General features: G+C 46.3%; 1 protein-coding gene across 8 annotated transcripts in view; it reads right to left on the bottom strand.

The window, feature by feature from the left end:
• The window catches only part of INDH (INDH1(iron-sulfur protein required for NADH dehydrogenase)), a 46,457-nt gene extending 21,291 nt beyond the window's left edge, over positions 1–25,166 (bottom strand). For 3 of the 8 annotated variants that reach the window (XR_015269794.1, XM_086824029.1, XM_086824033.1), the window contains exons 1-4: positions 25,013–25,162; positions 24,770–24,931; positions 10,498–10,620; positions 10,295–10,392 (exon numbers count right to left, since the gene is read on the bottom strand). Coding sequence is in view for 6 of the 8 variants with exons in the window: in XM_086824029.1 (XP_086680155.1) it covers positions 10,295–10,392; positions 10,498–10,620; positions 24,770–24,931; positions 25,013–25,019 (390 nt within the window). In the remaining 2 variants the exon portion in view is untranslated. Of the gene's footprint in view, positions 1–10,294; positions 10,393–10,497; positions 10,621–24,769 lie in introns of all 8 variants that reach the window. The other 5 variants (XR_015269793.1, XM_086824028.1, XM_086824031.1 and 2 more) reach the window with 5 other exon arrangements.
• Positions 25,167–26,263: the final 1,097 nt, after the last annotated feature.

The raw sequence follows: 26,263 nt of genomic DNA, 5'->3' as shown, positions 1-26,263 counted from the left end.
TGATGACAAAAATAATAATATTATTTGAAGGCATGCGTTTTTGCTATTGCTTTTAGTTTTTGGAGAAAAAAAAAACAAGTGGAGGCGACTCTTTATAAAGGGAAGGGTGGCCGATTCCGAAGCGTGGAGTCGTGTGGCGCTTCTCCTTGGACATGGTTTCCTCCCACGCATGTGTGCGACCAGTTACGTGTGGGTGTGCGCTTGTAGGAGCGTGTGCACGTGGGCATGTTGTCGCCTGCTATTCTATGGCCATGTTGGCGGGCAGTGTTTCAGTTACACGTGTGGTGTTTCTTTGGCGACTGGCGGGCTGCAGGAACGCGCAAGGTTGCAGGCAGCGCACGGCTGAGTAGGAGGCGGGGCTGGAATGTGCCTGTTCGCTCTCTCGGTCAGAAGGGGGTGAGAAAGCTGCGCACGACTGCAGGGGAAAGTTGGCAGCTGCAGGACAGCACGTGGGCTGGGCTGCAGGACTGCTTTTAGCTCGTGGGAAGACGGGCAGCAACGCGTGTTTTTCTCTCTCGCTAAGAGTCGGGCAGCAGCACATACAGGACTTTTCCACTCTGCAATAGACCAGCGAACTGAACCACCTTGTCTTTCTCTCTCTCTTGCAAGGAGGCGGTGCTGTACTGAGCACGCTTTCTCTCTTTTGCTTGGATGTATGCGGGCTGGCTGCAGGAGGCGCACGGCAGAACTACAGGAAGCCTGTGGCGGGCTGGGCTGCTGAGGTGCTGAACTGTAGGAAGCTCTCGACGGCGAACAGGGCAAGGCCTGGGCTACAAGTGGCTACAGATTGCACAGAACTACAGAGGTGCAGAACTGATCGTGGGTGTGAGGAGGACCATGCGCTTGATGTTGGGTGCAGGGTGGAGACTTGAAGATGATTATTTATCTCTCCCTCTCTCTCTCTCTCATCTTAAGGACCTTGCGTGTTTTGTCTTCTATGTGCCATGGAAGCATAAGAGACAAGCTACAGATACACAGGACGATGTTCATGGGAGAGATGGTGTGATTTCTCTTCGTGATGAACTTATATGTGGTCTTTGGTTTATCGGATACAGGTCTTTGGTTTCGTGTGGAAAGCATGTCTTTGGATTCATGTGAACAGGTTCTAGTTTTCTCGAGGTTACATGCAAGCTGTGACTATAGGAAGGACATATGGTTTGGTACAGCCCTACTGCTGTTTGGGAAAGGGTTGTGAGATCCATGGTTGAGATGGAGAAGACCTTTTTAAGCAGGGAGGTGTCGTACACAGGTGTGCCTTCTCTATGGAATGCTTTGCTGTAATAGCGAGAGATCTTATTTGGGAAAAGTCGGGGGTGAAAAGCAAAAAGGGATCCTATTGGTAAAGGATTCGACAAGTTGTACTTTGTACTCTTATTTGATCAAGTAAAGAAATACCGCAAGGGGCGCCACTGCATTTTGGGGCCAATCGGTGTCCTTGTACTATTTGCAGGAGCACTCTAGCTCCCCTGTTTGTTTTCCTTTTCCAGGTTCCCATGGGTGATGAAGTGTTTTGTGTGCGAGTGTTTGTTCCACCACCCGTCAGATTTCTGAAGGCCGGTTTCATTATCCATACACTTGGAAAGAAGAATGTGGTTGCAAATGCTCTATCTAGGAGACCACAGGTATATTCAATGTCCATTGCCTATCATAGAGTTGGATTCCATGAGAGATCACTATGTGCATAATGAGGACTTTGGTGGGATTATGCAAAAGCTAGAGGATGGTCATGCAGTTAATCACTATTCCTTGAAAGAGGGATATTTGATGATGGATACACGGTTATGCGTAACCAAGTATTTGAGGCAAAAAGTGATTGAGGAGTCATATGCACCACCTTATGGAGGGCATAGAGATATTTCTTCTACTATACAGACATTGGAATGGTAATTCTATTGGCCTAGGATGAGAAAGCATATTGACAAGTATGTATCAGAGTGTTTAACTTATCAACGGTCAAGTATAATCGTCAAAAGACTCCAGAACTGCTTATGCCTCTACCCGTGCTCGGGAGGCCATGGGAAAGTAAAGCGATGGACTTCATTTTTTACTTGCCAAAGTCAAAATTTGGGAATGATGGTATTCGGACCATTGTGGACAGATTCAATAATCAAGCTCCTTTCATTCCAGTAAGGAAAACCATCAAGGCAGACCACATGGCAAGGATTTTTCTGGTACAAGTGTTCAAACATCATGGAATGCCCAAGTCTATTGTTGGTGATCGAGATCCCAAAACCACCAGTTTGTTTTGGAGTGCATTGTTTGATTATATGGGAATGAAATTGGATTTTTCTTCCTCATATCATCCACAGACGGATGGCCAAAGTAAGATAGTAAATTCAGCCATATTGGATTTGTTAAAGTGCTATGTGGTAGAACAGAAAATGGAGTGGTAGCGTTTGCCTACAGCAATATAGTGCATACTGTAACACGCCTTCGTAAGGGCTATGGCATGGGTACTTAGCTTATTTTCAAGAAAAACAACAAATTGACGCGTAAAACCTTGAGAAAATCTGAAAATAAACAAAAGAGAGAAGACACCACACTAGGAGTCGGAATAGCCATGGGCCGACCCCCCTCCTCTGAGTTATATTAGATAAAACCCCTTGGAGGAGTCGTCTTGAGTACAAATTCTTAGAGCTAGAGAGCTCTCTTGTCTTTTTACATGTCTCAACAATAAGAGAATAGCTGAATTTATAGTTCTTGCCCAAAAGCACTTGAGAAAAGTGAAAGAGTGCACAGAGCGGAAGCAGAGTGGCACTAGAATGTGCTGAACAGAGAGTGCAAGAGAGAGAGAGATATGGAGCAAACTATGCTGAATATACTGAACCAAAACAGTCCCAAGCAAGAGACAGTGATAGTCTCATAAGTGAGGGAGCAAATAACTACAAGACTCTATGAAAAATGAGAGGCCAGCACCCACTATTTATAGTGGGGAAGAGCTGGCCGACTGGAGCATGAAAACAGGCCGACTGGAGCTGTTGGACATGGCTCCCTAGAAAAATGCCAGAAAGGCTGGGAAAAATCCCAGAAAAATACTAAAAAAGGGTGGCCAGCCCACAAACAAGGGCCATGCAAAAGGGGACCAAATGGGCACCATACAGAGCAGAAACTGGGGATGAAAGTGCTAACACCCCCTCTCAGCACCAGATGCTGAACAAACTCCGAGAATCCGAAGATGAGGAGCCAAGGAAGCCTGAGAAACCGGCTTGGTGAACAAATCTGCAGCATTCTCCGCGGAAGGACAATACTCCAAACGCAAATCTCCAGCAAGAACCCGTTCACGAACATAGTGATACTGAATCTCAATGTGTTTCGTACGAGCATGAAACACAGGGTTCTTGGCGATGGCGATGCAACTCTGATTGTCACACCAAAGAAGAGTAGATCCGGTAGGAGGACAGCCAAGCTCCTCCAATAATCTCCGCAACCATATCGCCTCACATGCAGCATAGCAAACTGCACGGTACTCCGCCTCGGTAGAAGAAAGCGCCACAGTAGGCTGCTTTTTACTGCTCCAAGAAATGGCTCCAGACCCAAGTGAAAAAACACAACCAGTGGTCGAACGCCGTGTATCTGGATCTCCAGCCCAGTCTGAGTCAGACCATCCAACAAGAGTGCGTCCTTGGCCATAAAAGATGCCAAAATCCAGAGTGCCACGTAAGTACCGAAGAACTCTGAGAGCACACCGCCAATGCTGCTGACGGGGTTTGGATGAGAAGGAACTCAATAAACTGACTGCGAAGCATATGTCCAATCGGGAGTAGGTCAACCATACCAAACAACCGACGAGAACCCGATACTGTCCCTGATCAGTCCCTGGAGAAGCATCAAGTGAAGAAAGCTTCTCACCAATATCCAAAGGAGAAGATACTGGTTTGCACCCAGTCATCTGAAATCTGTCGAGAATCTCCCGAGTGTACTTCTGCTGAGAGAAGAAAATGCCCTTCGAGGTCTGCCAAATCTCAAAGCCAAGAAAATAGTGCAAGAGGCCCAGATCCGTCATCTCAAACTCTGTCTCCAAAGCATCCATAACAGAACGGATCCGCACAGAATAAGAACCTGTAAAGATGAGGTCATCAACATAGACCACAATGATAACAATCAACCCCCTCTCAAGGAGGATATAAAGGTTCGAATCTGCATGAGAGCGGCGCAGGCCGAGCTTCTGAAAGAACTCATCAATCCGCTGGTACCAAGCCCGCGGAGCCTGCTTTAGACCATATAAAGCCTTCTTCAGCCGGTACACATGATCCTGTTTGCCCGGAACAACAAATCCTGGCGGCTGATCAACATAAACCTCCTGTGTAAGCTCTCCATTCAAGAAAGCCGACTTGACGTCCATCTGGAAAACGGGCCATCTATGATGTCCAGCAAGTGCAAGAACGGTACGAATGGTAGTCATTCGGGCCGTTGGAGCGAAAGTCTCATCGAAGTCGACACCGGGGCGCTGAGCATAACCCTTGGCAACCAACCTCGCCTTGTGCTTGTCCAAGCTGCCATCAGCTCGGAACTTTGATTTGAAAATCCAACGCACACCAATCACCTTACGCTGCAGAGGCCGAGGCACCAAAATCCAAGTGCCATTCCGTTCGATAGCATCCAGCTCTGTCTGCATAGCATGACGCCAAGACTCATGTGAAAGAGCCTCGTCTACAGAAGTGGGATCAGAAGGACCATTAATGATTGTAGACATAAGAGCATAATTAACAAACATGTTGCCCTCATGAATTTGTTTCCCTGTAACTCTGGAAGAACGCCGAAGAGAACCAGGCGGAGGAGCAGAAGGAAGCTCACGTAACCCAGAGTCACGAACTGTCTGATAATACCAACCAGGTACAGATCTGCTCGAACTCGCCGGAGGAGGAGCAGGGTCATCATCATCTGACTGAGAATCCTCAGCTGGAGGTGTGACAGTAACAGCGGGAGCAGGAGGATGAGTAGGAGGAGGAGAAGGAGGTGCAGGAAGAAGAAGCTCACCAAGCTCACCACCCCCCTCTGAAGATGTAGGAGTCTCGTCGAACACCACATCACGGCTCACAATAACTTTACCGGCTTGAGGATCATAAAGACGATATGCCTTGGACACAGTGCTGTATCCGAGAAAAGTCATGCGCTGAGACTTCGAGTCCAACTTGGAGCGGTGCTCCTTAGGCACATGAACATACGCGGTACATCCAAATATCCGGAAATGAACAACGGAGGGCTTCTCACCATGGAAAGCCTCATATGGAGTTTTGTCGGGAAGAGCAGCAGTAGGAGACCTATTCTGAATGTAGACAGCAGTGGAAGCCGCCTCAGCCCAGAAACGTCGAGGTAATGAAGAATGCTCAAGCATAGCACGGGCCATCTCCATAATGGTCCTATTCTTCCTCTCGGCAACTCCATTCTGAGATGGAGTATATGCTGTAGTAAGCTGTCTCCGAATGCCATGTGTCTTGCAATATTGCTTAAACTCCTGGGATGTAAACTCACCCCCTCCATCGGTCCTGAGAGCCTTGACCGAGTGACCGGTCTCTTTTTCCACCTCGGCTTTCCAATCACAGAAGTGATGAAAAGTCTCATCCTTGGTCTTCAGAAAGAAAACCCAAGTATATCTGGTAAAATCATCCACCATCACGAGCATGTACAACGCCTTACTCAAAGACGCGGTACTCATAGGACCACACAAGTCTGCATGAATGAGAGCAAGTGATGTCGAAGATCTGTGTGTCGCCTCCTTCGGAAAGGCGGCTCGGTGCTGCTTCCCCTGCAAACAAGAGGAACAAGGAGAAGACGGAGCCTTGATGGTTGGTAATCCATCAACCAACCCATCCTTCGAAGCTCGCTGCAGAAGCTGATAGCTCAAATGGCCAAACCGAGCATGCCAAAGAGCAGAAGAAGCACCAGAAGAAAGCAGAGCGGTCAGTTTGTAGAGGCCACTATCTTGGACTCCCTGAGCCAAGATGCTACCAGTCGCTTTATCACGAATGGTAATCTCATAACGAGAAAAGATCACCTCTGCACCCTGAGCTGTAAGAGCACTCACTGACAAAAGGTTAAAAGCCAAATCTGGAATATACAGAACGTCAGAGAAGTACCTCTTGTCCTCTTCAGAACGGAAGATGGGGATAGTGCCATGACCATGCACTGGCACAGAAGAAGAATCACCCAGAGTGATCTCGCCTGATCTGGCAGTGAAGTCCTCGAACCAGTCTCGATGGGGTGTCATATGAGCAGTAGCACCGCTATCAACAATCCAAGACCGTGACTGAGAAGTCACAAGAGCAAGTATACGCCGAGTACCTGCTAAGAGAAGTATTCCATCATCCTTCTTGGGTTGAGACACCGCCGTTGAGGAAGAGTTCTTTGCTGCTTCATCACGCTTCTTCTTGTGACATTGGGGTGACTTGTGACCCTTCTTGCCACAATAGTGACATTCAATGTCTTTATTCTTTGAAGATTTGTTGTCTTTATCCTTATCGGAATCCTTGGAGTTCTTGTCAGAACCCCCTTTACCTTTCTTTTGTTGAGACTTCCCTTTATCTCGTGCTGCCAAAGCTCCATCAGGGCCACCGGAGGTGCCAGTCCGCTCCTCAAAGCGAGACTCTATCTGCATAATGGAGGGGAGAACATCCTCCCAAGTAACTGGAACAGGACGAGGAGAAGAAACCAGAGACTGAAAGTATGCATCAAACCTCTCTGGAAGTTTGGAGAGCAGCCGAATAGCCATATCCTCTGTGGAGATGTCCTTGCCACAAACAGCAAGCTCGTCCCGGAGATCTTTCATCTTCGAGATGAAAGCAGATAAAGATGGAAACGCAGAAACTGATAAGTTCATAAGTTGCTTTTCCAATGCCAAAATCCGACCCGGAGACTTAATCTCATAGAGATCTGCAAAAGCCTTCCAAACTTCATGTGCAGCATCAGCTGTACGCACATGAGAGAGAACAGCATCCTGACAGTTCAACATCAGGAAGGAGAAAACACGTCGATCATTCGACTGCCAAATATCAATATGTGCCTGAGTCACACCACCGGAAGCAAGGGTGGGAGGGGTGGCATTGGCTGGTGTAACAAGCCAATCCCAGAGATCCACGCCACGCAAGGCCGATTTCACCTTCACCTTCCATAGGGTGTAGTTGGAACCATCCAACTTGGCAGACTCTGCAAACATATGAAGAGAAGTGGGAGCAGCCATCACAAGAGCTTGGGCTCAATCTCAAGAAATGCACAATCTCTGAAAAAAAAATGTCCTCCACAGGTACCAAGTGTGCCACCAAAGCCTGCAACACCACAAGCCCCCTCTGCAAAGGGAAAGAACCACTGGAGAGGAAAAACGCAGCAATGAAGAAGTGCTGTCCTGTAGAAAATAGGCCGCCTGCAGTCCAATCTCCAAGTGGGCAATGAAACACTGATCTCCAAGAGCCAGACGGCTGAATCGGTGAAGCCAATCTGAAGAGGAACCGACCAGCAGAGTGCTGTCCAGAAAACGCAGCAGCAAAAAGCTATGGATCTGGAAGAAAACGCAGAGGAGAAGTGCTGAAAACAGGGCTGAACTGGGGCAGCAGAAAGGTTGCTAACCTAGAGCGATGATACCATGAAAGAGTGCACAGAGCGGAAGCAGAGTGGCACTAGAATGTGCTGAACAGAGAGTGCAAGAGAGAGAGAGATATGGAGCAAACTATGCTGAATATACTGAACCAAAACAGTCCCAAGCAAGAGACAGTGATAGTCTCATAAGTGAGGGAGCAAATAACTACAAGACTCTATGAAAAATGAGAGGCCAGCACCCACTATTTATAGTGGGGAAGAGCTGGCCGACTGGAGCATGAAAACAGGCCGACTGGAGCTGTTGGACATGGCTCCCTAGAAAAATGCCAGAAAGGCTGGGAAAAATCCCAGAAAAATACTAAAAAAGGGTGGCCAGCCCACAAACAAGGGCCATGCAAAAGGGGACCAAATGGGCACCATACAGAGCAGAAACTGGGGATGAAAGTGCTAACAAAAAGCACTTTAAAACTCACTCATAGCCCAAAAAGCATCTTTTTAATAATAAAAGCTCTTCTCTTTTTAGTATTGAAAAAGCTTTTCATCTTTTGCTTTCCAAACGCTAGTCACATCATTCCAAGCCTGTTGTAAGATGTCCTTGGGTTGCTATCCTACCACGTGTCAGTGCCATATCACCATCGCCACATCATCAGCGCTACACCTTTTTTTTACTTTCTTTTCTTCTTTTTCTGTTTTTCTTTTTTTGTGCGTTGCATTTTTGCATATCAGCAACCTGTATTTTGATGCTTCAATGGCATCCCCCCAACTTATTGAACAGTTGTCCTCAATTCATAGGTCTTGGCTTTATCTGCTTTTTCTTGCTCAGGCAAGAGTTTCCCAACATGATTCTCTTCTTGTCAAGATCAACATGCACCCGTTATATGTCAGAAGACACAAACACGTGCACACATGCTCATCCTTGGGTTTAATCGGGCTTCCTTGACCCTTGGAACACATACACAGGTATACTCACAAGCATAAATCAAATGAACAAATGAATGCACAAACGATTCCTTGGTTTTGAGACAAATTTCTTGGTTTTTACACCAATTCCTACTGTAGTCCAACTACCCATGTCAATGTCTAACTATGGTAGACTAACAGTATTCATATCCATGTACTTAGTTCTCATTTCCTTCACCGATAAACAGTCCCTCCATGAGATGGCTAGTCCCATGACTCTTGTACAAAATATTTAGTGTTGTTCAATCTCAAAATTGCTCCTTTTTGGATACAACTTGGATAACAGCCCTCAAGTTCTAGAATACTCAATATCCTGCAGTGGAATATAAACCTTGAGCATTCTCCTTTGTTCCTGGTTTCTTGGATGTCAAAATACAAAGGCCAGTGACATCCCCCCTAAACTCATGAATGTAGATCTCATGCATCTTTCCCAAACAGCCCCCTCACAGACTCATCTACGCCTACACAGAGATCCACTTTCACCATGACCTGAATAACGGTTATCAAGGTCATCTCGAGCCCCAACTCTAGACTCTTGACCTTTCTGCTTCACTATCCACCATCACGGCTCAGCTCACCAATTTTTTGCATGATACAGCCCGCATCTCTTTCCCCTCCACACACCACTCTACCAAACTTCTACAGATCCTTTTTGATTGACAACAATAGTGAGGCTTGGCAAAAACTTCTTGAGCCCAGGCCACCGGCCATTTGGCACATCTATGCCCAAAAACTCCACATTCCTAACCCACAGATCTATCGCATTTCCCCCAACCCACTTTCGCCACCCTCTTTACCATACGTAATGTTACTAAAGCCATGTGTAAACTGCACGAGGCCAGATCCAGGACCTCCTACAAGACAATCTTGTCGGCAAGCAAGAACATATTTTTGATTGACATCTTGTCACTCAGCAAGGGCTACATCCACGAATGGAGTTCAACTTAGGCTGTTGGCTGGAGCAACTGGCTTTCTCGGTACATCTGCTTCACCGAGAGTGCTGAGGTTGCTTTTTGGAGATCTCACACAATCTTTTATATTGCACCTTCTTTCTCATATCAGTAAAGCAGATATTTTTTGGGGTGGGGTAGTGGTGGGAGGCAGGGGGGGGGGGGGGGGGGGGGTGTGCAGTGCTGCAGTTGTGTTTGAATAAATCTCGCTTTCTTGTCTCTGATATTTTAGTATTTTTATTACTGTCAATCTTGGTTAAGAGTAAATGCTTCTGCCAGATTCCACGGCATTGTTATAGCACATTTTACTAACCTAACATTGGGTTTCTCTCTCCTACCCTGACAGTACATTCTATTCCCTGATTACAATTTCTGGTTCACATACAGTCCATGTACTCTGTACGCGGCATACTTAATGACCTTAGTTTGAGTCAAACAGGATTTTAGCAAGTACTAGTGACAATTTGGCAACCCTTAGAGTGACCATTAAATTTTTGAAAAAAAAAGTAAATTAAAGGTAGACCGCCAAACTATTGCGCTGTAAAATTTGAGCCCTTCACTGGTGTAGTTCATCAAAATACTGAAGTGGTATTAATTACTTCAAATGCCAAACACCAGCACTGTCTCCATATTTGCCCCTCCTCCTTGAGTCAAATAGCCCACCTTCAAAAGTCCTAAATGCATAAGGTTGCTTAAAATGCATGCACAAACGCGGGCATGAACCAGGGGCACAACAGAAAAATGGCCTCTAACCGAGAGTTAATAAGGAGAATCAAGCATATCAAGTCAAAATGTTGCCACTTCATTCACAAAGCAATTAAAATAGGTTTTTCTTCACAGAGGTGAAATCCTACCATAGGACCTCTCCAAACAACAGGTGCATCCTTCTCCATTAAGAAGCCCATTGACATGCATCGCACACCATAATTCTCCAACGGAATCATCTTTGAATCTAGAGAAAGTGGTAGAAGAGATTTTATTCACAGCCAACTCCAAAATGCAAAGATTTTCCATCATTTCAAAACAATCCCAAGTTTTGAAAACAAAGAACACTAACCTGAATCTAGCTTAGGTCGCCCCTGAAGCTTCATCATAGTAGGAATGGAAGGTCCATAAACATCAGCATCCAGTAGTCCGACTCTGATTCCACACTTTAAAGCCAATGCTACTGCCAAATTCACTACAAAATACCCCAACCAGTCAGGGTGCTGACCACAGAGGATATTGAGGAGATCCGCCAGTGTCCGATGCGGCACATATTATGAGATGGAGGTACCTCCATAGTGTACCTTCCAGTTCCAGTTTCATTTTCTAGGTGCCAGTAGTATCATCTTTATTTTTCATTTTCTGGGGTTTTTTATCCAGACATTGTATCAGATCCACCATGATGTAACTTTTGGTCTCATAGGTCATTATGGCCTTTTGAAGACGTTAATATAACATTTCATTTCATTTCATTTCTCTCTCTCTCTCTCTCTCTCTCTCTCTCTCTCTCTCTCTCTCCATGATGAGATATGCCATGGACATTACTGTATCAATTTGGTCTCATAGGCCCATTGGGTCTTTAGTAGACGCTTAATATATCCTTCTTTCTCTCTATTGTTTGATAGGACCCCTATAGGAGCTCCAGTTCTCACATGAGATGATATGGGGCGTGATGGCACTATATGAGGCAATACTTGGCTGAGTACGCGCACCCACTAGAGGACTCTCAGGAGATGTAGAACTATTGGGGTTAAGCAGGGATGCCCACTTCCACTACACTCTTTGGTCCAAATAGTAGTGCCCATATTGCTATATGTTGATGACTTTGTCTTGATCTTCTCAGATTAGCCAAGGGTTTGCAGAAACACTTGGATGCATTGGACAGATTTTGCAGGGAGAGAGGCCTTACAGTCAATTTGGGTAAAACCAAGGATATGGTCTTCAACACATCTTATGTGGTCACCTGATACAACCCCACGGATCTCCTAGACACAAAACACGAGTGATTAGAACATTTATCTATGGCAATCCTACCCCAAAAAAGATCATGAGACTATCGTAAGTGTATAACACATCCACAAAAATCCTCCCTCAAGTAATATTGTCTTGTGTCCGTAGCAACTCACTAGCGCATAAGGCAATCATACCAACATAAGGCTCGCCAGATCCTCCCTCAAGTAATATTGTGTCTTGTGTCCGTAGCAACTCACTAGCGCATAAGGCAATCACACTAACATAAGGCTCGCCAGATCCTAAGTATGGCTACCACATGTAAACCCTCTGAACCTCAGATTAAAATCGGGAGGATAGTCTAAGGGAACGCTACCTTTACCCACAATAGCATCGTTTCTCCAAAGAAACCATAAATCCCATACGAAGTTGCTACTCTCTCCCAAGGAACCAACCATACTACCCACCTCCACCTTTGTATCTATGCACTAAAAAGAAACTCAAGCCCCATCCAAGAGATAAAATCCCATGATAATCAAGTTCTATCCAAGAACTCCGTTTTACATGCAATAAGTGATAGCCTCTATCATCTCGAAATCTAAGATGAAACAAAGGTGCATCCAAAATGCGCTGTAACACGCGGAAGCTCTGGGGGTCTTCTTTCAGCCCTAAACACTACTGGTAACATGCTGATGCAAAACGCAGATATAGAGAGAGAATAGAGAGAGAGAGATATGCTGGACATTCAGTATATTACTATAGTACAAAAAGATACTCTGTCCACAGCCATAGGCTACCTTGAAGAAAAGGTGATAACACCCAAAATTATGTCCCCCTATGGGACTCCTAATGACTCAAATCCCTAAAGGATTGAATGAATACAATGATGGGCCTCCTAGCCTTTTTATAGGCCCTTTTATTCATTGGAGAACTGGCCGACCAGCAGTCAGCCAGCAGTCTTGGCATTAAATCCACAAAACGCAGCGCCGCCTCTGGTTGGTCAGCCGCCTTGTCTTCTTGATGCGCTTCAGCCCCCCTTGCTCTCTGGTTCAGCCGACAGCTCCTAGAATCAGCCGACAGTACCTCCTAGAATCAGCCGACAGCATCCTCCTTCATGACCTCCATGCCTTGCTCCCAGTCTACACTGCCACAAAGTGCTCTGTGCTCCATCATCCTGGAGCTACCTGGTTTATACTCTTTATCTGGCTGCCTCTTCTCGACCAGCAACGGTGAATGTCCATGGCATCTTTCATGCACATGACATGCACCCTCAGGAAACCTGCTACCATTACAGCATGCAAGAACTCCACAACAAATGGCATCCAACATTTGCTATGATGATGATTGTGTTAGAAGTCATCTCTTGTCTTTAGGTAGACACCAGGGCCTGACATGGTATCAGAGCCCTAGGCTCTTGATAGTTCTTGGGATTTGTGTGAGCAAGAGGGGGACTGTTGTGTTGCTGATTGGTGGACTGTTCGGGACTGTTCGGGAAGAGGAGAAGCAAGAAAGAAAGAAAGAAAGAAAGATATATTAACGTCTACAAGAGGCCAAAGTCGGCCTATGAGACAAAAAATAATACAACTGTGTTCTTCCGGTCATCGGAAGAAAAGAAACAAAAGAAAAAGTGTGCATGTGTCTGGATACAACTGTGAATCATCATGGATCGGTGGAGCCCATATACAAACAATATAAGGGGGGTGGGGATGTGGATGGAGTGCTAAGGCAATATAAGAGTACGGCGGGCTGATTTGTTGGACAGCCACTTGCAGGTGTAAGTTCTTCTTTGTTCCCACCCACCCACCCTTTTTTTCATATTACATCCCCGCAATGGTAGATTTGTTAGAGATGTGTGATCATCCCTACACTCCCCACATTCTCGGTGGACCGTCAATTGGACAGGAACAACTTCGGCATATGGAAGGTTATGATGGAATATGTTCTGGAGTCTTACGACCTTGCTGATTTCATCGTTGTTGGGGTTCCACGGCCGGAGGTAGAGGAAGGGGAGTTACCGTCAATTCGTAAGGACCGGGAGGCACAGGCACAATTGTGGGATCGTGTCAACGCCAGGGTCCGTTCATTTATCTTCCTCAACTGCACACCGCAAGTAATCAATCATGTAAAGCATTTGACGCTGGCCAGAGGTATATGGCAGCATTTGGCTTCTCTTTACAGCAGGGTATCGCCCATGAAGAGGATTTCCTTGGAAGTACAGATGCGGGTTATGAGCATTGCAAAGTCGTCGACAATGCGGGAGCATATTAACAAGCTGCAGGCTCTTCAGCAGGAAGTTCTTGAGGCTGGGAAGGAGATATCATCTGAGGACATGGCCATAACGTTGCTGTCGCATTTGCCCTCTCAGTACTCAGCATTTTACTTGTCTTTGATTACCAGTGGCACGCTCATAACCATCACGTGGGAGATGTTAAAATATTGCATCTTCTTAATGCTGCCGTGGAGGTCCTATCAACTTGTTTTCTACAGCCGACTTGCTTCATGCACAAGTATATAAAAGTTGCTCTCTTTTATTCATTCAATCATCTTACATTGCCTTATTTGCTAGCTCTTGTACTCTATAACCTCAGGCTAATAAAGCTCTTGATCTTGCTTGCAATCTTTCTCTCTCTCATGTTTATTTGCTTCCACTTGTGCACATTCTTTCATGGTATCATACGCTTAGGCTCTTGCTGTTGCACAATCTGCTTCTCTCCATTTTCTCCTTCCCTAGATTCTCTAGGCTGTAGATCCTTCAAATAGTGGCTGCGTTTTTTCTTTCTTAGCTGCGTTTTTTTGCTTTACAAGCCCTCCTACTGCTGTCGGCCAGCCCCAGGCTGCGTTTTCTTCTACAGAGGCAAGTGGAGGAGTTCTAGCTCCAAATTCAGTAAGTGCATCAGACAAGTGGCACATCAGCTCTTCTCCTTCCAAGATCCCCTCCCCCTTCCGGTAGGAGGTTCCCGGTGGGGTGTTTTTGGGGTTTCTTTTGCTGCTGTCCAGCCTGCATCTTCAAAGGGGGCTACTTGTCTGGTTCCTGTGGAAAGGTGCTTGAGAGAGCACGTGGATTGCTTAGCTACTGAGGTTGTTTGAGACATAGCTTCTTTGAGGCAAACATGGGTCCCCCCTGCACAAACAAGGACAAGCTCGGTGGTTCAAACTATGATTACTGGAAGCTACAGATGAAGGTCTGGTTCACACACAAGGGACTCTAGGAGATTGTTCAGGGCCACGAACGAAAGCCCGAACGCCCTACCAGCTCTAGGAAGTGGACTCAGGACCAAGAGGATGCCTTTCTCGCAGAACTTTCAGCTTGGGAGAATCAAGACTCAAAAGCTCACTCTGCACTTGTACGAGCCATCTCACCAGAGGTCTCCCCCGTCGTGCAAACATGGATTGTGCTGCTTCTGTTTGGAGAAACCTGACAGATCTATATGCACGGGACTCTACACTGCGGTCTGTCAACCTATTGGGTCAGCTCTTTTCCCTGGAGTTTACAGCAGGGACTTCCATGCAGTCGTTTGTGATGAAGGTTAAGGTAATCCATGACCAATTAGTGGCAATGGGTACTGCCCTGATCTCTTCTCAATTAGCTGCTCTCCTCCTCATCAGGCTTCCTGCAGATTATGACATGGTTTCCTGAGCTTTGCGGGTTCAGATCACAACACATTCCCTCGAGTTTGATGATCTCTGTACTCTCCTCTTGGAAGAGGAATCCATCCTAGTTTCACAGGGGAAGTTGAAAGTTTCATCGTCTATTGGACCTGATCAAGCACTCGCGATGGTGCAGAAGAAAGTTCGGAGTCGGTGTTACAAGTGTGGGAAGAAAGGCCACCTGTCAAAGGATTGTCAGTCAAAGGACAATGGTCAGTCTTCAAAGAAGGGCAAAGACAAGTCACAGGACACTGACACAGACTCGTCTAGTGATAACCCCAGCTCTCCCAAGGCCTTACAGACTGGAGAGAACATGACTGGTGTCCTGCTCTGATCCTAAGGGCGTCCCCCCACGTGCTGTCTTCCAGAAACAGCTTGTGGGCGGGAGAGGGGGCTTTCAAAAGCTCTCTTATATTAAATCTGGAGCATGGGACCCGTGTGTCGGAGTTCCAAGTATAAAGACAGGCAAGTTCACTTGATGGTCCGGATGAGTTCCAGGATCAACCAAGTTTCCTTCATGGTTCGGATTGTCAGAATATGCAGCGGAGATGATGACCAAATCTGGGAACACAAGAGCAAAAGCAAAAACGCAGGCAGAAAAACAGCACAAGAGAGAGAGAGATATAGGCGTGTAACTCTGCTCTATATACACAAGAAGATCCCGATATATGATACAAATAAGGCATGGGGGCTGGGGTCCTATATATACCCCCCTAGAGGGGGGTCGGCCAGCATCAGGAGTGCCCACGACTGATAAAAAAAGACCCACGACTGCATAAATGCAGTCGGCCAGCAAAACAGGTGCCCACGACTGATCAAATCCAGTCGGCCAGCAGCCCTGAAGCCCACGACTGATGTAGATCCAGTCGGCCAGCAATAGGGTGCTCCTGGCATCACCTGGCAGCCCTCCCAAGCCTCAGAAAAATGGGAAAAAATAGGGGAAAAATACGGAGAGTGGGGAAAAATGGAAAAACACCTCATAAGGGCGGGCACACCCACAACAAAGGCCCTGGTGTATAAAACTAGACAGGAGATGACTTCTAACACCCCCTCTCAGCTCCTGGCTGTGTAACCAACCACTGGGAGCTGGGGTGCCGCCTGAGCAAATCCTGAGAGAGCGACTTCGTGAAGAGGTCCACAGTACTGTCCTCCGTCGAACAGAACTCCAGCAAGATGTCATCAGCAACGATCTGTTCACGAACAAAGTGCCTCGGGATGACCATGGGTTCCTCCAGTGGAAGCCCAAACCTGCAATGTAACCTCCTCCTGCTCCGTAAAACTGCTCCTGGGCCATAAGTAGATCTCCTCGTGTCCGGATCTCCTCCGCAAACCGAGTCACTCCAACCGCGGAGTCGAACTCCATCCAACAATCCCCCTCCTGTGTACAAGAGTCCATGATCCTTCGCATGTCGCAGAAACCACAGAAAACGCAATCCTGCCTCCCAAAGAGACATCTGCAACCAAGAGCTCAACTGCCTCATCAGGAAGCTCCCGTCCAATCTGGTGTCCATCAACCAGATCAATGAACCATCCAGCTTCTGAGTCACAGAGACATCACACTGCTCACAAGGATCAACACCTGTTACGGTGCACAAACAAGTCCTGGAAACCTGATGAAACCTGTCAACCACCCCCTCTGAATCCGGAACCACAAAGCCTGGAGAAACCACCTCCTTCTGCAAGTAATCACCTGTCACCTGCCTGGCTTTCCGAAAGGTCTCCGTGGAAAGAACATCCTCAACTACTACTGGAAGTTCTATGTCCCGAACACGACGAGACATCAGAGCATAAGTGACCTGTTCAGCTTCCTCTGACTCACGAACACAAGAACTACCAACCTCAGTACTGGAAAGTTCCTGCCAACTGCTGCCATCTACTGGCAAGCTATCCACCATCTGGTCCCGGAAAGCCCGCACCTGCAGCGTATCCACACCTGAGTAGCTATTACCACACTGCCACTCATCACAATCTTGAGGACCTGGGAGAGAGAGTGCTGAAAGCCTGTAGACTCCATTCTCCACTCCACCTTCCCAAACAACTTGGCCTGTTGCTTTGTCTCGGAGAGCAACAAAATGCTCATCAAACTCCACCCGTACGCCAGTCTTGCAAACCTGATGCACTGACAACAGATGAAAACCAAGTGCCGGAACATACAACACCTGGGAGGAATGCTTCCCCCCTCTGCCATCGGGAACTATCTCCATCATGCCCTCACTGTGAACTGGGATAGTGGACGTATCCCCAGTAAGAATATGACCAGAAAGCCTGCAGAGATCCTGTAAACCGGAACAGGAAGGAGTCATGTGCCTGGAAGTACCACTATCGAGAATCCACTCCCGAGTATCCGTTGCGGAGAGTCCTCCAATCTCCTCCCTGCCTGAAGAAAATGAAGCATCGGTGTCCATCACCTCCAGGTGCACAAAAGCCGGAGTCTTCATGATTGCTGAGGAGTCTTCACCCTTCTCGGTCTTCCGCTTGGGACACTGCCTCCAGTAGTGGCCTTTCTCGCCACAATCATTACAGGTCCTCTCTGCCTTCAGTTTCTCGCGGTCAGCGTCCGACTTCTTCTCAGAAGACTTCTCCGACGAAGCCTTCCCCTTGCCCGTGTTACGGCCTTTCGACCGTTGGCCAGTAAAGGCCTCCGAACCTCCACCCTGAGGAGGGTTCGTGAATCGTTCCTCTTGGTCCAGGACCATGGGAACAAGCTCCTCCCACGTGATGGTGCTGAGCCTGCCACTGGTAATCAACGACGAGTAGAATGCTGAGTACGAAGAGGGCAAATGTGACAGCAACGTGATGGCCATGTCCTCTGACGATATCTCCTTCCCAGCCTGAAGAACTTCTTGCTGAAGAGCCTGCAGCTTGTTAATATGCTCCCGCGTCGTTGACGACTTTGCAGGGCTCATAACCCGCATCTGTACTTCCAAGGAAATCCTCTTCATGGGCGATACCCTGTTGTAAAGTGAGGCCAAATGCTGCCATATACCTCTGGCCAGCGTCATATGCTTTACATGGTTGATTACCTGTGGTATGCAGTTGAGGAAAATAAACGAACGGACCCTGGCGTTGACGCGATCCCACATCTACGTCTGGGCCTCCCGGTCCTTTCGGGTTGACGGTAACTCCCCTTCCTCTACTTCCGGCCGTGGAACACCAACAACGATGAAATCGGCGAGATCGTAGGACTCTAGAACGGATTCCATCATCACCTTCCATATGCCATAGTTGCTCCCGTCCAAGTGACGGTCCACCGGGAACGTGGGGAGTGTCGGGATCTTCACATGTCTCTCGGCCATCTCATACAGATCTGCCATCGCGGGGATGTACTCTGAAAAGGGTGGGTGGGTGGGAACAAAGAAGAACTAAAACCTGCAAGTGGCTGTCCAGCAAATCAGCCCGCCTTCCTCTTGCTTCTCCTCTTCCCGAACAGTCCAAAACAGTCCACCAATCAGCCACAAAACAGCCCCCTCTTGCTCACAAGAGCAAAAGCAAAAACGCAGGCAGAAAAACAACACAAGAGAGAGAGAGATATAGGCGTGTAACTCTGCTCTATATACACAAGAAGATCCCGAGATATGATACAAATAAGGCATGGGGGCTGGGGTCCTATATATACCCCCCTAGAGGGCAGTCGGCCAGCATCAGGAGTGCCCACGACTGCATAAATGCAGTCGGCCAGCAAAACAGGTGCCCACGACTGATCAAATCCAGTCGGCCAGCAGCCCTGAAGCCCACGGCTGATGTAGATCCAGTCGGCCAACAATAGGGTGCTCCTGGCATCACCTGGCAGCCCTCCCAAGCCTCAGAAAAATGGGAAAAAATAGGGGAAAAATACGGAGAGTGGGGAAAAATGGGAAAACACCTCATAAGGGCGGGCACACCCACAACAAAGGCCCTGGTGTATAAAACTGGACAGGAGATGACTTCTAACAGGATGAGTTCCAGAACTATTGGTTAGCAGAGACTATGGACAGGATGTGTTCCATGTTCATTTGTTCGAGGTTATTAGATGTGATGTGTTCACAGTTCTACTTTGAGTTTGGAGAAAAGCAGATTTTCTTTCTCTTTACAGTGGCATTATGTTTTCTGAAGATAACAAGCTGACATGTGTATTTTCCGAGGTGTACTCAGTATTGGCCATGCTGAGGTGTCCATGGTCGCACCTTCATCATCAGTTTTCTTCTGACCTTTTTGCACACTTCAAGATGCAAAGGGGGTGTTAAAATATTGCATCTTCTTAATGCTGTCGTGGAGGTCCTATCGGCCTGTTTTCTACAGCCGACTTGCTTCATGCACAAATATATAAGAGTTGCTCTCTTTTATTCATTCAATCATCTTACATTGCCCTATTTGCTGGCTCTTGTACTCTATAACCTCAGGCTAATAAAGCTCTTGATCTTGCTTGCAATCTTTCTCTCTCTCATGTTTATTTGCTTCCGTTTGTGCACATTCTTTCAGTGCAAGCATGGAGGCAGAGTACTAAATTCAAGATATGGGATCCCCAATGCAGCGGAATGTGCATCTTTCAGTTTATGTTGTCTATGCTTTCTTGTACAACTAAAAAGATTAATCCCTTCTTTAAAGCATTTGCCACTTCTTGACTCCTTTGATTTGATATATATATACCTAGATGAATCCAAGAACATGCCCAAATTCACCTTTTAGGAACGTGCATGTTATATACTCACGGTAGTCAACCCACAAGACTATATAACTATCAACTCCATTATGCATAGTATGGACTAGATACTACGACATCCCCACTAACGTCATCAGTGCCCAATAGTGGGTGTAGAACACTGTATCAAGATATGCTCACACACGCACTCCACACACACACACACATAAGAGCATATATTCACACAAAGCCCTTCGTACTGAGTTTCTATCAAACCTCCGGAGATGCAGGGCAGACTCAGCCATAATGAAGCCTAGCACTAAGGGAAGTAGCAAATTGAAAGAATTAGTATAGCAAATAAGTAGTTGATAGGGCAAATGCACCACTAAAGATAGAAAGAATAGGCACAATTTCAAACTTGGTGAAGGGCAACAAGACAAACAAAGATCTTAGAAGAGCTTAAAATAACTAGGTTGAGAATAGTGTATTTTTAAAAAAAAAACTTTGAAATATTGAAATAATCAATAGAATTGGGTAGATATCTAGCTCCATGGTCTAAAGGGATCCTGTTAACGCTCAGTACACAGTTGTCATAACCTTTAGAAATGGGTGAACTGCACAGGAACGAGTTTCAAAAAGTTTCAATCCCCAAAGGAGAGGTACCGTATGCTTGTACAAATATACACAGATACATACATACAACCATACATACAGTATGTACAATACATACACGTACAACCATACATACAATATGTACAATACATACATACGTACATATGTATGTATGAACGTATTTTAGATACTGAATGTATGGTTGTATGTATGTATGTAATATGTATGCATGCATGCATGTGTGTGTGTGTGTGAAAAAAAATGCAAGGTTTCTAAGGTACCATATGTTAGAAATGATGCAAGTCATATTATATGGCTCACCTCATTTGACATGAGTTTTGAACCAACTATGGCTTAGTAGGAGACATTCTTAATCATAGTTGCATCAACATGGTGAATTAATGATGAAACCGCCATATAGACATAAACACAAAGGATGGGAAACATATGATGTCCCACACCTATAAGATTAGCAAAATAAACATAAATGCCATTCTAGACGTTGCACTGCAATGTTTGCATGCTGCATTGATATGGATACTCTTACCACTTTAGAATTGGGTCACATCACACATTGAAGACCTATTTTTCATGCATGTCCAGCCCCACTCATGCCTTACCTCGCAGCTTCCTAATTACATCAAATAAGCTTTTAGATAATTCATGTGCATGTTGATGATGTGGCATATCAATGTGTATTGATGTATTCTAGGGCACTATGCCTAACGTGTGTCAAGAATGTCTTTTACCTCCTCATATGCAAGAATCAAAGAGCTAGATTTCAGCCCTAGAATGTATCAAGAACATAGTCATCAACACGGACATACGTCACATTGTTATGATATGGTATTAGTGATTGATGTTTGTTTTTGTTCCTTTGAGTAGATCCTTTTGTAGTAGCTACTTGAGTTCCAACCCAAGAACAGATTGGTCTCTTGTCCGAAGGCGGTACAATTATGATCACAAACAGCCCGAATGGCGTTGGGGAGCCCAACTAGGGAAGCGGGACAGTCCAAATACCGGACACACCCAATGAGCCTACCGGATTTCAAATAGGGAAGGGGGACAGCCCAAATGCAGTTGGGGATGTTAGAAGTCATCTCCTGTCTTTACCAGACACCAGGGCCTCTGTTGTGGGTGTGCCTGCCCTTGTAGGTGTTGTTCTCATTTTTCCTCACTCCCTGTATTTTTTCCATTTTTTCTGTGGCTTGGGGGGCAGCACTGTGGTGGCAGGAGGACCTATTTGTTAGCCGACTGCATCAGTCTACTTGCTGGGGGTGGCCGACTGTATTTGGCTGGTCGTGGACTCACAATTGCTGGCCGATAGTGCACAGCTGGCCGACTAGTATTTTGTTGCTGGTCGTGGAGTTCTACAGGTCCTGTCGGTTGCCTATGAGCAGGCCGACTGCAGTATTGGGGCCATATAAAATGGTCCCATAGCCCACTGGTCATTTTGTCTTGTATTCGGGATTCTTCTTGTGTATAAGAGTTACACGCCTCTCTCTCTATTGCTGTCTATTTTCTGCACTTGCTCTTGTGTTTCCAGATTTTGTCATCATCTTCGCTGCATATTCTGACATGGTATCAGAGCCCTAGGCTCTTGATAGTTCTTGGGAGTTGTGTGAGCAAGAGAGGGACTGTTGCATTGCTGATTGGTGGACTGTTTTGGACTGTTCGAGAAGAGGAGAAGCAAGAGGAAGGCAGGCTGATTTGCTGGACAGCCACTTCACTTGCAGATGTAAGTTCTTCTTTGTTCCCACCCACCCACCCTTTTCAGTTACATCCCCGCAATGGCAGATCTGCTTGAGATGGCTAAGAGACATGTGAACTTTGAAGATCCCTACACTCCCCACGTTCGCGGTGGACCGTCAGTTGGACAGGAACAACTACGGCATATGGAAGGTTATGATGGAATCTGTTCTGGAGTCTTACAACCTTGCTGATTTCATCGTTGTTGGGGTTCCATGGCCGGAGGTAGAGGAAGGGGAGTTACCGTCAATTCGTAAGGACCGGGAGGCTAGGCACAATTGTGGGATCATGTCAACGCCAAGGTCCGTTCATTTATCTTCCTCAACTGCACACCGCAGGTAATCAATCATGTAAAGCATATGACGCTGGCCAGAGGTATATGACACGATTTGGCTTCTCTTTACAACATGGTATCGCCCATGAAGAGGATTTCCTTGGAAGTACAGATGCGGGTCTCAGTACTCAGCATTTTACTCGTCTTTGATTACCAATGGCAAGCTCAACACCATCACGTAGGAGGAGCTTGTGCCCATGGTCTTGGACCAGGAGGAAAGATTCTCGAACCCTCCTCAGGGTGGAGGTTCGGAGGCCTTAACTGGCCAACGGTCGAAAGGCCGTAACAAGGGCAAAGGGAAGGCTTCACCGGAGAAGTCTTCTGAGAAGAAGTCCGACGCCGACCACGAGAAACTAAAGGCAGAGAGGACCTGTAATGATTGTGGCGAGAAAGGCCACTATTGGAGGCAGTGTCCCAAGCGGAACACCGAGAAGGGTGAAGAATCCTCAGCGCAACCGTGAAGACTCCAGCATTTGTGCACCTGGAGGTGATGGACACCGATGTTTCATTTTCTTCGGGCAGGGAGGAGGTTGGAGGACTCTCCGCTACGGATACTCGGGAGTGGATTGACACATCCACTATCCCACTTCACAGTGAGGGCAGGTTGGAGATAGTTCCCGATGGCAGAGGGGGGAAGCATTCCTCCCAGGTGTTGTATGTTCCCACACTTGGTTTTCATCTGTTGTCAGTGCATCAAGTTTGCAAGACTAGCGTACGGGTGGAGTTTGATGAGCATTTTGTTGCTCTCCGGGACAAGGCAACAAGCCAGGTAGTTTGGGAAGGTGGAGTGGAGAATGGAGTTTACAAACTTTCAGCACTCTCTCTCCCAGGTCCTCAATTTTGTGATGAGTGGCAGTCTGGTAATGGCTACTTAGGTGTGGATATGCTGCAGGTGCAGGCTTTCTCGGACCAGATGGTGGATAGCTTGCCAGTTGATGGCAGCAGTTGGTAGGAACTTTCCAATACAGATGTTGGTAGTTCTTGTGTTCGTCAGTCAGAGGAAACTTTACAGGTAACTTTTGCTCTGATGTCTCGTAGTATTCGGGACAAAGAAACTCCTGTAGATGAGGAAGTTCTTTCCACAGGGACCTATTGGAAAGCCAGGCAGGTGGCGGGTGATTACTTGCAGAAGGAGGTGGATGTTGCACATTCTCTAGGCTTTGTGGTTCCGGATTCAAAGGGGGTTGGTTACAGGTTTCCGAAGACCTTCAGCAAGTTTCCAGGACTAGGCATCCCACCGTAACAGGTGTTGATCCTTGTGAGCAGTATGATGTCTCTTTGACTCGGAAGCAGAATGGTTCATTGATTTGGTTAATGGATACCAGATTGGACAGGAGCTTCCTGATGAGGCTGTTGAGCTCATGGTTGCAGATGACTCTTTGGGAGGCAGGATTGTGTATCTTGTGGTTTCTGCGGCATGCGAAGGATCTTGGTCTCTTTTGCACAAGACAGGGATTGATGGATGGAGTCCGACTCCACGGTTGGAGTGACTCGGATTGGGGAGGAGATCCACACACGAGGAAATCTACTTCAGGCCCAGGAGCAGTTTTATGGAGCAGTAAGAGGCAGTGATTGGGCTTCCACTAGAGGAACCCACGGTCATCCAAAGGCACTTTGTTCGTGAAAAGATTGTTGCTGATGACATCTTGCTAGAGTTCTGTTCGACAGAGGACAGTCCGGTGGACCTCTTCACGAAGTCGCTATCTCAGGCTTTGCTCAGGCGGCACCCCAGCTCCCTGTGCTTGGTTTGACAGCCAAAAGCTGAGAGGGGGTGTTAGAAGTCATCTCCTGTCTTTACCAGACACCAGGGCCTCTGTTGTGGGTGTGCCCGCCCTTCTAGGTGTTGTTCTCATTTTTCCTCACTCCCCATATTTTTCCCATTTTTTTTGTGGCTTGGGGGGGCAGCACTGTGGTGGCAGGAGGATCTATTTGTTAACCGATTACATCAGTCTACTTGCTGGAGGTGGCCGACTGTATTTGACAAGTCGTGGACTTCACAGTTCCTGGCCGACAGTGCACAGCTGGCCGACTAGTATTTTGTTGCTGGTCGTGGAGTTCTACAGGTCCTGTCGGCTGCCTATGAGCAGGCCGACTGCAGTATTGGGGCCATATAAAATGGCCCAATAGCCCCCTTGTCATTTTGTCTTGTATTCGGGATTCTTCTTGTGTATATGTAGTAGAGCTACACGCCTCTCTCTCCATTGCTGTCTATTTTCTGCACTTGCTCTTGTGTTTCCAGATTTTGTCATCATCTCCGCTGCCAGGGGAGCCAAGGGGATTTCAACTAGGGACCTCCCCCTTCCCTGTCACCCACACCGTTAGGCTACACACAGTCAGGATACACACCCATTGGGTGTGTGTGATGTTTAAGAGTGCCTTTTTTTTTTTTTTTTGGTATATAAAGGTGGTTTTGCAAGAAGAAGCAAGCAATACCTGCAGTTGTGGACTTTCCAACTCCACCCTTGCCGGAAGCGACTGCTACGACGTTTCCAAAGCCCTGCTTCATTGCTGCTTGCCCTGTCCAGCCGGACATGGTGGACAGCAATCTGAACGCATTCTGCCCACACCACCCTCGCGACCTCGTATAAGCGTGCTGCAGAAAACAAATCGGGTTCTTTTATTTTTTTATCCCCAAATTAATATACAATAAAAAACAAATATGGTAAAGACTTTCCTTTATCATCTCGCTGCAGGCCTGAGAGGTCCTTCCACACGAGCCCTCGCCTCAGCGTTAGATCGCCACACGTGCACACACCCGTATTCGTTTCACACATTATGGACAGGCACACGAAGCTTTGACGGCCAACCCACACTCAGGAAGGCTTTCGTTTGAAACCTTATTTTCAAAGGCAGGCACAAGAGGGAGCTTTAAATTGAAATCTAGAACATTATTCAAGTGGAAGAGCTAAAAATAGTTCCGCGCAAACCACTTGTGATGAATGCTTCGGTATTTGAGAGCCACTATTGATTATTCATTGTTTTATGCAGCAGATGAATGTACATATATAGGCACCTAGAAAGTTAATATACAAGACATGCATCTATTTGATAGAAGGCATGCATCTATTTGAAAACTCAATTTGTGCACCTTGAAAGTGATCATAGGAGATATGTATCTCTCTGAAACTTTGTCATGTGGAATTGTGTTTTAATCTTAGGATATATGTCTTTGTAAGTTTTATTTGAGCACGTTGATTCTAATCTGATATTGAGTGTATAGCATGCTTGTTTATGCACATTTTCATGCGGTTGGAGTGATGGCACACTTCCTCTCCACATTTTCATGCGATTGGAGTGATGGCACGCTTCCTCTCCACAAAATTTTCAAGATTAAGGATTATGCCTTGATTTAAGAAAACGCATGTAAACTAGGTGATGTAAGTGAATATGTAACATGTTAAAGCTTTAAGCACCTTGATACTGAGTATATAGCATCCTTTTTAAAAGCTCTAAGCACCTTGATACTATAAGCACTTTCATATTGAGTACATGGCATCATGCACTATTATGCAATCATATAATTAATAAATAAACATACATACACACATGCATATACATATATATATATATATATATATATAACCATATGGAGAGCTAGCAAACTTTCTCTCCATAAATTTTTTAAGACCAAGGAATGTGTCCTTGTTTGGGAAAACACCTGTAATAGGTTTAAGAAAACAGGTTTTTAATTTAAGTAGTCGAGTAATATGTAACATGTCAAACATATATGCACCTTGATACTGAGTGTATAGCATCCTTGTTTAACGCTCTAAGCACCTTGAGAGAGTGATGAGACTGTAGTAACATTATGGTGGCATGCTATTGTTGGAATATGACTTTGCAATCTCTATATTGCAATCTATATAAGATGACTAGCTACATTAAGTTAACAAAGAAAATAAAACTTTTTCCTCCACCAATTTTATA

Source organism: Cibotium barometz, chromosome 30 (genome assembly GCF_041138505.1).
Source record: "Cibotium barometz isolate CiBa-2024 chromosome 30, ASM4113850v1, whole genome shotgun sequence".
In the NCBI taxonomy this organism is placed as follows: Eukaryota; Viridiplantae; Streptophyta; class Polypodiopsida; order Cyatheales; family Cibotiaceae; genus Cibotium; species Cibotium barometz.
The sequence above is the reverse complement of the archived record's forward strand: the minus strand, read 5'-3'. Positions and strand labels throughout refer to the sequence as shown.